The 13,173-nt window shown below is 42.7% G+C and overlaps 1 protein-coding gene across 1 annotated transcript in view; it reads left to right on the top strand.

Moving 5' to 3' along the window:
- The window catches only part of FRAS1 (Fraser extracellular matrix complex subunit 1), a 452,432-nt gene that overhangs the window by 424,452 nt on the left and 14,807 nt on the right, over positions 1-13,173 (top strand). The window contains exons 65-69 of the mRNA XM_007455407.1: positions 1,873-2,033; positions 4,299-4,513; positions 7,658-7,808; positions 9,490-9,597; positions 10,617-10,776. Of these exons, the coding sequence (XP_007455469.1) occupies positions 1,873-2,033; positions 4,299-4,513; positions 7,658-7,808; positions 9,490-9,597; positions 10,617-10,776 (795 nt within the window). The remainder of the gene's footprint in view (positions 1-1,872; positions 2,034-4,298; positions 4,514-7,657; positions 7,809-9,489; positions 9,598-10,616; positions 10,777-13,173) is intronic.

Here is a 13,173-nt window from a genome sequence, read left to right as displayed (position 1 = left end):
AAAAAAAAAAAAGAATAGTGGTGATGAGTGCTTCAGAAAACGTTTATATTCTTTGAAGGCCCCCTAAGATCTGGCCCCTTGTTATCTTCCTAGCCTCATTTCCCTCAACTTGTCGTTTTCCCCTGCCAGGCCATTCACAGGGAATCACGTGTAACTCCCCAGGGCTTCAGACTCTCTTAGGCGGCATGCCTCCGCCATGTGGCTACTCCTGGCTCCAACTCTCCCCCGCTCCCTTCCACTCAGCGTCGTTAAATCCAATTGTCCCACTGTATCTAACCCATGGCATCTCTTCTAGGAACTTTTCCTTCATTTCCCCCAATTTAATTTGGAAGCTCTTCCTTCCAGCTTTTCTGGTACCCATGTCTGCCTCTCTCAGAGCGTTATCATTATTCATTCTCTCCTTGTCGCCCCAGGAGATGATGATGGCAGGGAACATGACTGTTTATTTTGCATCCCCTCTGCCTAGAACAGTGCTTCTTGGTAGCTAAGAGGCACTCACTGAGTATCCAGTGAGCAAATGAGTAATAACACTGTGTAAATTGTAAGTCAATGGACAGATGTGCTTTTATTTTTTCCCTGTGCTACTATGATTTTGTTGGAAAATGGATGCTTTCATTTTTGCATGCAAAAAAAAGAATTTGTGTAGGTTATACATATTCATTAAACCTCATAGTGTTTACGCATGTGCCTTTATGAGCAACTGAGTTCAGAGAAAGGGGTTCATTTGCATGAAAAGAAGATTCGAACATGGAGCCAAGAATATGCAAATACTTCTTTTTTTCTAACAGAATGAAATTTATTTTTGTTAAAAAGCAATAACAGAAGTGCCCAGGGTTACTACTGACCCCTTCCTAGCAAAAGAGCCATCCTGTTCATGTTCTGAGGTTCTGATTCCTCTTTAAAACGTGAGTCTTTTTTCTGGGAGGCAAGCTGTAAAAACTCAAAACGCACCCTCAATAGACATGCTGAAAATTTAAACTTGTGCAGTGAAAAAAATGGCAGCCGCTAAGTACAGTTCTGTTGTGTTGCAATATTTATTAAGCTCATATTTTATTTAGAATTGTGTACTACAGGCTCTGGAGAAACAAAAGAAGGGAAGGAAATGGTCCTTTGCCCTCATAGTGGAGAGGCAATATAATATACAAGAGTCTGAAAGCACACAAGAAATAGCGGCCAATATAAATAAGTTACAGATTTCCTGGTACAGAGGCACCTAAATGTGGAAGGATGTAGATCAAGGCAGAGCTTACTGCAGATTGTTGCCAGTGAGGCCTGGTGGCCTTGTTGGACTGCAGGGAGAGAGGGGAGGGAAGGCTCTTTAAGTTGGGGAGAGACCGTATGAATAGTGGTTTATTACTATTTGTAGGCTTTTTCCTGGGTGTGGATACTGGCCTTAGTGTTTAAGAGCTCAGTGATGTCTTTTTGGCACAAATACTTAAAAAAAAAAAATATGCGGCGACCGCAACCTCCACAGACATTCAAGGTGACAGAGAAGGGCAGCAGTACCTGTGTCAGTCACTCGGCTTTAGCTCATGAGGAAACAAAGCTTCCACTTAAAGCAGAAGAAAGCTATAAAGTCATTTGTGATTGTGATGTTATCTTTTCTTGCACGCACACACAAAATATCTATGATTCTTGATTGCTATCAGTCCTGAGTCTGGAGGATCTCCTGGGGGCTGGAGAGAGGAGAATAACCCTACATGCACATCATACCCTCATGTTCAGAGAGAAATCCTACATGGAAAGCTTCAGAAAAGATAAATTGGTAAATTCATTGATGAAGACAAATTGAGTTATGAGAAAGAAATGTACCATATTAACTGCTTATAGCGGGCACCTAAACACTGATTCCTACCCTATTTTTTCCCTTAGAATCCACATTTCAGTGCAGATCCCACACCAGGATGGAATGCTGCCCCTTATCTCCACCATGCCATTGCACAACTTGCATTTTCTACTATCTGAGTCCATCTACAGACACCAGCACGTCTGCTCCAATCTCGTCACCACCCGTGACCTGAGAGGCATCTCAGGTAAGGGAAGAGTCCCCTGCTGGTTTGCCCAGCCCAGCCCAGTGCAGTGACCCTTAGGGATATGGCTAAGTGCACTCTGCTTTTCATGTTTTCTGGTCCTCAAAATCTGCATGGTTAGTGGATTTCCTCCTTAGCAAGCAACCAAACACAGGCAGCTCAGACAGTGAAGCGAACAGGAAAAAACAGGGAGCGTGGAATGAAACTGACAGGTTGAACGTCCCTATTCCACTCCTTATACAACTGAACAAAAATAGCTGGACAGCTGTGAGCCAACTGCTTTCTTATCTGTAACATGAGGATGACAACTGCTACCAATCAAGGTGGGGATTAAGTGCGTCTACATTTTTAAAGCACCCGTCTTAGTAAATTTTAGCTCCTTCCTTCTCCCGTGTTTGGATCTGTGCTATAAAATCCCATCATCTCAGCATTTTAGAAAGCTCACATGCAGAGATGTTAGATGTTGTAGGATGGTTCTCCGGGGGCAGGAGCTGAGGTGGAGCTCGGGGCATGAAACGTTTATTTAGGGGCCCACATCTCCTAAAGGGAAGGAGAGGAAGCAGGATTGGGCCACGGGAGAAGTCAGCCCGAAGTGCAGCCGATGAAACACCTCTTCAGGGAGCTCTGGAGAGAGCCCATCCGTCAAGCTTGTCCCGGGACAGCCCCAATGGGCAGACCTCTCTACCCAACCTCTCTCAGTCCTTGAATGCAGACTGCTCAAGCAAGAGTGTGGCCTCGGGCTCTGCAGCTGATACAGACCTGATGGAGCTGACAGCTGCGGTAGCGCATCTCCATGTTCAGCAGGGCAGACATTTTACTTTACAGAGAATCCTGTCCACTTCCATTCACCTTAGCAAGTGCACACTAAACGTGCATTTCCTCCCTTCACACCTGATGAATCATTTAACAGTGTTTTGGAAGATGGAAAAGCATTTATGTGCTCTTCCGTATTCATTAAGCATCACTTTGGGTAGTGATGGTCTTCATACAGTAGAAATTAGTGGAGTGTAAATGATTTGTAAATCACTGAGCTACAGATGAAAGTTTAATTGGTCCACCTATGCAAGCTAGTGAAAGAAACATACCATGTTTATAGGCTGAAAGTTTGCACCTCTTCCTACTTAAACGCAATTAAATTCAACACATGTTACTTGAGACCTTAGTCCTTGTGGGGCAGAGGGCTGGGTGCTGGTGTCAAACATTCTAAGAAATGCATCAGCTCTTTCAGAATACTATAGTTGCTTTGAGTACTATACAAATTTTAACCCTAATATTCTAAAATTGTATCTGTATTCAGCTCTCAGCTGCATAAAGGTCTTCGTTAACTTAGAACAGTTCAGTTGCTTGGCAGCATTTGATCCAATGATTTTTGCCTGTAGCAGGGGAGGTTTCCTCAAGCATAATTAGCGAGCTATCTACTCATTAACACAGAATTAAGACTTTTTTCTCCAGGAGTTCAGAAACCATAAGAGGCAGGGGAGGTAGTCAGATGTTTGTTTGCTGGCTCTCCATAAAAGCTATTTTTTTAAAATTGGTCTTAAAAAATAACAATTCATCATTAAATAAATTGATCTTAAATACTGTGCTTTCAAAAATAAATAACGATAATAATTCATCAACAAATTCTCCGTATACTAAATCCATTTCTTCAGGAACTGATTGTGGGGCTTCCCTGGTGGCGCAGTGGTTGAGAGTCCGCCTGCCGATGCAGGGGACACGGGTTCGTGCCCCGGTCCGGGAAGATCCCACGTGCCACGGAGCGGCTGGGCCCGTGGGCCATGGCCGCTGAGCCTGCGCGTCCGGAGCCTGTGCTCCGCAACGGGAGAGGCCACAACAGTGAGAGGCCCGCGTACCGCAAAAAAAAAAAAAAGAAGAAGAACTGATTGTGAAGCATCGAACCAGACTGGCCGGGTGTGAGGCAGAGCTGCAGGGTATCTTCTTTTCCTAGACATACGAGGGCAACCGAGCTCTGGCTTCTTCATTTTTGATCTCGTCTGTTCACCTTTTCTTCCCTGGTTCCTGCAGCCTCTTCCAGGAGTCTGTGAACCCAATCACTCTGTTTAGCACGTGACAGGAGGCAGATTACAAACTCCCCTCACGTTGCCATCAACCTTGCGTTGGGAGCCCTGAGCTGCTCTACCAATGGTCTCAGGTAGAGGGAAAGCTGTCTCATGTCCCAGAGATGTGTTTTCTCTCCCTACCCAGCTCCTGGGCAAAGGACAAGTCCACAGACTGAGTTACTGTTCCTTGCTCCTCCCTCCCCTGCAGAGGCAGGGTTCCTGGACGACAGGGTCCGCGACAGCACGGCCCTGGGGCCTGGCTACGACCGCCCCTTCCAGTTTGATGCCAGCGTGCGGGAGCCCAAGACCATCCAGCTCTACAAACACCTGAACCTGAAGAGCTGTGTCTGGACGTTCGATGCCTATTACGATATGACGGAGCTAATTGACGTCTGTGGGGGGTCTGTAACTGCCGACTTCCAGGTGGGTGCCCCAGGGGTCTGTCTGAAGGCTGCGTGCATCTCGGTGTCATGTGAAACTTTGTTCATTCCTGAAGCACTTCAGCTCACACGTTGCATCCTGTCGGCCCCAGAACTGCACCGACCAAGGGAGTCTTCTTTATAAGTCCCTCAAGAGAGCCCTTAGCAGGATCGTGGCCAGAGTGAGCACCACAAAGTGCTCCAAATCAATTAATTGGAAAATTAATGTGGAAAATGTTTAAATTAAGATGAAAATTAACTATCTGGCACAGTCATTTATATAAGAATCTAATAGTTTTACTTCTCTAGGTATATATGTTATTTCCTCTGGGTGTATGTATTTTGGAAAGCCAAAAAGATTTACCTTTGATGGGAAAGTTATTACTAAGTCGTTGTGTCCTCCCCACATGGGGAAATGAGTCCAAATGACAGGTGGAGCGCCCTGTCTTTCCTCAGACAAGTAGAGCACTCTTGTCTCAAGCATGGAGAGGTAAACTGTCGAAAACACCTTGCTTTCATACCTATTCCAAACCAATGCCTAACTGACAACCCTTGTGAAAATAGACACTTTTAAAATGTTTAATAGTTGTTAAACATAAAAAAAAAAAAAAAAAAAAAAAAAAAAAAAAAAAAACTGTTACAGCAAGAAGTCATAGTCATAGGAGGGCTGTTATATCAAAGGGACTAGACTAATGCATCCTCATGGGAAAATTGGTTCTACCCAATTCTGAGTAGTTATCTCAATGAACTAAAAATCAGATGTTTGTTCTTCACTTCAAATCAGGTTTAACCACACTGTAAGAAGGGAACCTGTAGAGGGACTTAGAGTAATCATTTTACGTAAGTTTCTTTGGGTAAAATTCATTTTGATTCCTTGAGATGCCTCTCACTTTGGTTAACTCTCATTTTGTTTATACTAGCGCCCTCTACTGAACAGAATTTTAAGGCATTCTTAGGTTTTCTTTCTGTTTCTGCAATTGCATAACCTACATTCACTTTCAAAAATGCAAAGCTAAATGATTGTTTCTTCCTCTGGCCCCTCAAAAATTAGCGTTCTCTGTTCTCCATGACTTTAATTACAGTTCTGGATATTTTTATTCAGCATATGCTTAAAAATCACAAAGACGGGCTTCCCTGGTGGCGCAGTGGTTGAGAGTCCGCCCGCCGATGCAGGGGACACGGGTTCGTGCCCCGGTCGGGGAAGATCCCACGTGCCGCGGAGCGGCTGGGCCCGTGAGCCATGGCCGCTGAGCCTGCGCGTCCGGAGCCTGTGCTCCGCAACTGGAGAGGCCACAATAGTGAGAGGCCCGCGTACCGCAAAAAAAAAAAAAAAAAAAAATCACAAAGACAAGGAATTTTTATCATATATGTCCTACTTCTTAAACCAATAGAGAAAGAATATATACACAGAAGTACCTCACTGTTGTCTGCCTCTTTAAAAATAGTTGAAACAGGTGGTATATGGTAGAAAGAATATAGAACCTATTAGACCCAAGCCCTAGTTCATATTTCTTTATCAAATATCAGCAGAGTTGGATGAGACATAACCTCTCTGAACCTCATCTGAAATTGTCTCAATCTCAAATGAGAAGGCATTTAGCAGTGTCTGGCACAAAATAGTTGTGCAGTAAATATAATGGCTGTTTTTGTCTTTTTAAGGATTAGTAAGTAATATGAATTTAAAGGAAAATAAACAGAAACAGAGGAAAAATTAATTTTGCCAGTCAGCTAGAAAATTTATGGAGGTTATAATATCAACAATGATGAGATTGGGGCAAGCATATTTAATAACACCTGTATGTTAAGGGGACAGGACATGGTGTGAAACCCAGATAAAATCTGGAAATTTTTTAAAGAAGACAGAGTAAGGCATTTCACAAAAGATTTTTAAGTGAATGGAATTAGTGGAGTCTTCAGAGAAATTTGGAATCCAACTGACAACTTTGAATACGAAAGAATACTTCGGAAAAATAAAGTTTTGATGTTCTAAATATTGATAAAGCATTCTGCTCTTTCCATTAACTACCCATGGAAACACTTTACATGAGTAAAGTATTTTCAAACAAAAAATGTGTGTAAGTTCCATAGTGTATTATAGCATTTGGCCAATGACAAAATAAAATAGTTTTAAACTAAGCTTTTTGGTTATAAAGGAAATATATATTTATGGAGGAAAATATAGAACACACTTAAAAGCGAATAAACCAACTCCCCTACTCATATACACATATACACAGTTATTTTCTTCATGAAAGCTTCTGCTCATATTTTGTTATCTTTCAACTGAGTTTTTGTTTGTTAATTGCATAGTAAAATGAAAATTACAGAGCCGAATTAATAGCAGTATTAATAGCAGTAACCCTTTATAATAGCGAATTAATAGCAGTAACCCTTTAGAAAAAGGTTCCCTTGGAAGTGTGATGTGCTGCCTTTTCAAAATTATTTCAACAAAGCATGGAATGGGATGGGAAATTATCCAAGTAGGCGAAGCTCTGAGCTGTCTGTTGGTAAATTTCATAGGTATGATATCCAAATCCCACGACCTTATTTCCTTTTGGAGGAGATGTAAGTACTCACTAAAACATCCAAGTCAGCCTCACGTTCATCCAAGGATCCAGGCTTGGGCATCTTCCCAGTTAGGGTTGCTTCATGCTCTCCCACAGCTCACTGGAAACTACGGTCAGCCAGGGACTGTGTGCTGACAGTAGATCCCAGATCTGCCCCGATCCTTTGTGAATAACTGTGATGCCTGAAAAATCTCAGCCAAGGCTTCCAGCAAATGAACAGTGTAGGCAAAGCTTCTCACACTTCAAAAGTGTTTTTGTTTAAGTGTCACCTCCTCAGAAAAGCCTTCCCAGATTATCTTATCTAAAGAAGCACTGGCCACTTCCCATCCCTTTATTTACTTTATCTTTTAATTTATGTATCTCATTTACTAGGCTGTAGCTTCCATTAGGGCAGTGATTTTGGGTTTTTTCCATTGTTGAGGACCCATTTCCTAGCCTGGTGCCTGGCACAATCATGGGCACTTGATTAATACTGAATAAGTGACTGAGAGAATGAAGATTGAACCAAGATGTGATGTTCATATGCCTTTTCATCCCGGAGAGAAATAACCCTCTCTGTGTGCACACTGCTTGCTTGGCAGGTGAGAGACTCTGCTCAATCGTTCCTGACAGTGCATGTGCCTCTGTACGTGTCCTACATCTACGTGACAGCCCCCAGGGGCTGGGCCTCCTTGGAGCACCACACCGAGATGGAGTTTTCCTTCTTCTATGACACTGTTCTCTGGAGAACAGGTATATACCCACTGACATCTTAACGAGTCTTACCTTATGCTCAAGCAAGATTAAAAGAAAAAAAAAAAAAAGTAGAGACCTTTAACAGTGGCTGCATTCCTCATCCTGTTATCCTATATGCAGTCAAAGGAGAGACAGGTAAAGTCTAAAAAGTAAATAGACCTGTGGTACCTGAAAAAGAATGATGTTGATATATGTTGATGCTGGAAGGCCTCCAGCATCATGATACATTCAGTCCAGAGAGCGAGGGGCCCAGAGTAGAGGGCGGCAAGTGACAGGTCCTATACTGCCCGTTAGGGGGTTCACACGAGTGTGTGTTCTTTGGAATATAGTCATATTCACTTTCTCCTAGGTAAAAATGGTGTCATTCATGTTGTTTAAGGAGCAAAGGGTCTTGAAATCAGATGCACGGAAATGGAAAAATATATCAAGAATAACCTGGGTCATTTTATTCATTTGGCATCGAGTTTGCTCTTTTGTTGCATTTTTAAAAGTAGGGATTTTAACCCTAGTTTTACTTCAAAGACTGCAGTGCTGAATATTTTTAAATGACCTTCCCCTCAGGCTTGTCTCTGTTATGGCTCTCTTTGAGAGGAGCCCTCACCCCTCCAGGGCCTGGCTTGGTGACAGCCCTTCAGCTAGGAGCTCATACCTCTCTGTGAGACCCACCTTCTCCCACTGCTGCCCCATGAATGTCCCCTAAAACTCCATGAGTCTCTCCTCCACGCACTCTAATCACCGAGCTGATTTTTGCTTTTTCCCCATTTTCAGTGTCCTATACTTCAAATACAACCCCAGCTCATTTCCCCTTATTTTATTGATCCCATCCTTCCTCTCTCCCTCCCTGGTGGTGATTTACTTGATCTGAGGCAGAGTTACTTGATCTGAGGAGATTTCTTTAAATAGGGTTTCACTTGTAGTAACGGAAAATACAGTCCTTCCTTCCGTTAATGGTTTAAGCTCAAATCATTTATTTGCTTTATATTTCTCATAGGAAAAAAACTTCAGGGAGTTTTCACACGCTGGGCCAGATAATTCCTTGAGCTTGGTTTTTTTTTTTAATTTTATTTTTTCCCCTCCTTTGGTTACCCTTCAGTTTTTGGTCATATTGAACTCAATGGGTATTGTGATTGCAATTGCCCATATTAAAGCCACAGTTGACTCATGTTATGCCATGTATAGGTGGCCTTCTACAAGCTAACCTTTAATTTTCCATTGCTTTCAATATGAAATGTAGCCACCAGGACATTGGCTATGGTTCTGTTAAGTGCTGAAAGGTGTCCTGGTGAGGGAAAGAAAATACAGTATGAAGCAGATGTGCTGTAACCACGTCCTGGTGCAAAGTTAATAGTAAGAAGTTTTAGGGACCATTTTTTTCTGAGCTCTGGGCTGGGACCCTGCATCTGGGCTAAGTGGCATCTTCAGGTATAAAGAGACTATGTCAAGAGAATAGAATTGTAAGAAAGGAACCAAGTAGAATGAACTGTCTTACAACGTTAACTGGCACATGTCTCTAAATACTCCATGTTCACGCAAATATGTAAATTTGTCCTAAGTTACATTCAAGTAAGCATGCAGCTCTACTTAGAAGTGTCACTGGGATAAGTCGCATGTAGGCTACTGTCTGGGAGATCTTCTCCAAGCCCTCACTTGGATGTCTTGTGTACGGTTGCCTTCCCAGGAATCCAGACGGACAGTGTGCTCTCAGCCAGACTTCAGATAATAAGAATCTACATTCGAGAGGATGGCCGTCTGGTCATTGAATTCAAGACCCACGCCAAATTCAGAGGTAATACCAGTGCCATTTTTTTCCTCAAGTTTTTTATTACTAAGAAACGTTCAAACACAGAGAAAAGTTGAAAGAATAGGACAATGAAGAACAAAGTCAACAATTATTAACATTTTGCTCTGTGTGTGTTGTACACACACATGTGTGCGTTCCCATTGTTTTGGTGACACCATGTGAAGACAGGTTGCAGGCTTCATGCCAAGTTACCCTAAATACTTCAGTAGACATCTCCTTAAACAAGGACCTTCTCTTACGTTGCAACAGCATTACCATAGCCAAGGTATTTCACACTGATCCGATAATATCTAGTCCCTATTCTTACTCCCTCTGTTGTCTCACAAATGTCTTTTCTACTTGTTTTTATGTTTGTTTATATTTACTTTGCATCTGTTTATATAAAAGGAAGGTGAATCTAATCAAGATTCATATGTTACAATTTGGCAGTTATACCTTTTTAGTCTCTTTCAGTGTAGAAGTCTCCTTACTTTTAATTATTCATGACTCTACATTACTGTAGTTTTAAAGAGTGGAAGTGTCTTGCTGAGTAACCCTGATCTTTTTAATGATGTTTACGATAGCCTCCTTCCACCAAGGACTTGAGCAGCCCAAAATGAGGGGTTTTTTAATCTGAAATTGATATTTCTGTTTATAAACTACTGAGATCTTTCTACCTCCAAGAGACACGTTGGTTGGAATTCAAAGCTAAGTGTGTTCAAGCTTCATTGTCACATAAGGACTCGTATTATTGTGAATATGCTCATTAGCATCATTTCTACAAAGCATATTCATATTGTTTATAAATGTATATGACCATAATGGCCATCATGTGTAAGGTGATGGGCTGGAATAAGAGGCCACGCTGTCCCAACCTGTGTGGAATATATTCTCAGAGGCAAGTGGGTAGGTATAACCTTGTTTTATAGCAGAATATTAAATCAGTTCTAAGGCTTTCATAAGGGATTCACCACAAGCACAATAAAACTTACAAATAAGTGTGTGTTTGTTTCCCCTTGAAATAGGACAGTTCGTGATCGAGCACCACACCCTCCCTGATGTGAAATCATTCATATTGACCCCAGACCATCTCGGAGGAATTGAATTTGACCTGCAGCTCCTATGGAGTGCTCAGACTTTTGATTCTCCTTACCAACTCTGGAGAGCCACAAGCTCTTATAACAGGTGAATACAAGACGGAGTTCAGGGGTAAATCTGAAATGTTCTCAGTTTCTTTAAGGGCTTTTCTTCAAAAGCTGGGTTTCTATTTTAAAACGGAGATAGAAACAACTCTCTGGCATATAGAGAAAGAAACAGATGTAGCTCAAATCAGCTTCTGATGTGTAAAGCGGGAAGTGCTCACCCTTATTCCAAGGGGAAGAACAGGCAGGGTGCACATCACTTTCATTCACCTCCCACTGGCCAGAACTTAGTCACATGGCACATCTGCCTGCAAAGGAAGCTGGGAAATGTGTCCAACTAAAAGCTTAGTATAAGAAAGAAACTTCATTCCAGTTACCACAACCAGTGCAAAATCCAGGATCTCTGGTTTTCAGGTCCAGATGTCACACCTTACGGTCCAATGTCCTATAAAATAAATAGCAAGATTTAGTCCTCTCCCACACCCAATATAGAGGTAGAATGAGAACTGGATAAATACAGTAAAACGTCCCATTTGTAAAACGGGAGAATAGGGCAAACAAAATGAAAACTTTTACCATGAAAAGGATAATGGAGTCTATTGTAAATATTGTTAACCCCATTTTACAGATCACGAAATTAGAACCATATTTAGCATGAAAACCTTATTCTTTACAGTTAAGAAGCGGCAAATTGTCTGAAGAATCATTTTCAAAAAGATTTTTTTAGTTACAAATGTTTGGTCTTATATCAAGTATTTTTTGTGTATACTGATTCCTTTGAAATCAATATATAATAAAATAATCATTAAGGGCTGTGTTTCCTAGAACCTCATGAGACTGTGCACGTACTTGTCCCAATTTGTAGGCAGAGAAATGGTCCTCTTTAAATTCTCTGCTGACTCCCCACTGCTTACCAAATGCAGTCCAGCTCTTTGAGCAAGACACATATCCGCCCCTGTAGCCTCACCTCAAACCCAGCCTTCTAACCACATGAAACATCACCCCAGCCCCTGAATCCACCAGCTCATCCATACATCTGTACCTTTGCAATTCCCCTGTCCTTCCTGCTCTTTTCCTCTGGCAAATCTCAAAGTCCTCTGAGCTCCAGCTGAAATGCTGACCCCTCGTGACACCTTCCCTGTCTTCCCATACAGTGCTAGAAGCCCGTACTCCTTGTTCACACATTGTTCCAGCTTTTACCGTTAACACAGCTCAATATATTTATAATGCTCTAAGTAGAGTCCCATTTCCACTAGATTGTGAGCTTCCCAAGGGTAAAAGGCATGCCTGCTTGATCTAGAAGCCCCAGAACTGCAGGTTTTAGCACATGGTCAGTCCTGAATAAACATCCTTTAGTAGCTAACATTTGAGCTGAGGAAGTAAAATCCATAGATAAACGGCAAAGTGACAGACAACACCAAGTGTTCTGTGCTGTGTGCGCTGTGAGCCGTGCAGAGCCCTGACCACAGCTGCTCAGCGAGGGGAGCTCAGGCCCAGCACGGGCTGGAGAGCTGTCCAAGGCTTCCGGGGGAGGCAGGGCAACTGGTGGGAAATGTCTAGTTTTCAGAAAGGAGGGGAGAAGAACTACAGGATTAAAAACCTGCATCCAGGACTGTGTTTGGCATATTTGCAGGGATAGTCAGGAAGTCGACGTAACTCATACTTAGGGATGGGAAAACATAGGACTGCAGCCTGGGGAGACCATACCATTTGTCCTGCATTCATGTGTTCAGCAAATATTTACTGAGCTTTTACTATGTGTCAGGGAAGGTTCTGGGCACTTGGAATACATCAGTGGACCAAATAAAGATCTCTGCACGCAGCAGTGGACATGATGAATGAGTATAGTATCACATGTTAGAAGGTGATGAGTGCTATGGAAAAATAAAAGGTCGCGAGCAGGGTAAGGGGAATCAGGAGTGGAGGGACATTGTAATGTTGGTTAGGATGTTCAGAGTAGGCCTCGTTTAGAAGGAACATTCAAGCAAAGACTTGAAGGTGCTGCTAGAGTTAACTATGCAGAGTACCAGGGAAGGGGTTCCTGGCGAATTTCCTTGGGTGTCAGAATTCTGGCATGCTCAGGGAACAGCAAGGAGGCTGGTGTGGCTGGAGCGGAGTGAATGAGGAGGAGGGTAATAGGCAGGAAGGAGCTGGGTGTCGGGCCGCCGTGGAACCTTCTAGGCCAGTGTGCGGACTTTGTCTTTCACTCTAGTGCAACAGGAGCCACTGCAGGGTTTGAGGGGAGGAGCAACAGGATCTGGCCTGACTTTTGGAAAGCAAGGGTCAGGCATGGACACTTCTGCCTAATTAACTATTTCTATTAATTAAGAGTTAGTATTCACGTTATACAGGTCAATTTTTGTGTAATTCAAAGATAGTATACAAGATCTGGGCTTCCCTGGCGGTGCAGTGGTTGAGAGTCCGCCTGCCGATGCAGGGG

The sequence above is a fragment of the Lipotes vexillifer genome, unplaced genomic scaffold (assembly GCF_000442215.2).
Source record: "Lipotes vexillifer unplaced genomic scaffold, Lipotes_vexillifer_v1.1 scaffold749, whole genome shotgun sequence".
Lineage (NCBI taxonomy): Eukaryota > Metazoa > Chordata > Mammalia > Artiodactyla > Lipotidae > Lipotes > Lipotes vexillifer.
Note: the sequence above shows the minus strand (reverse complement) of the source record. Positions and strands in the feature narration are given on the sequence as shown.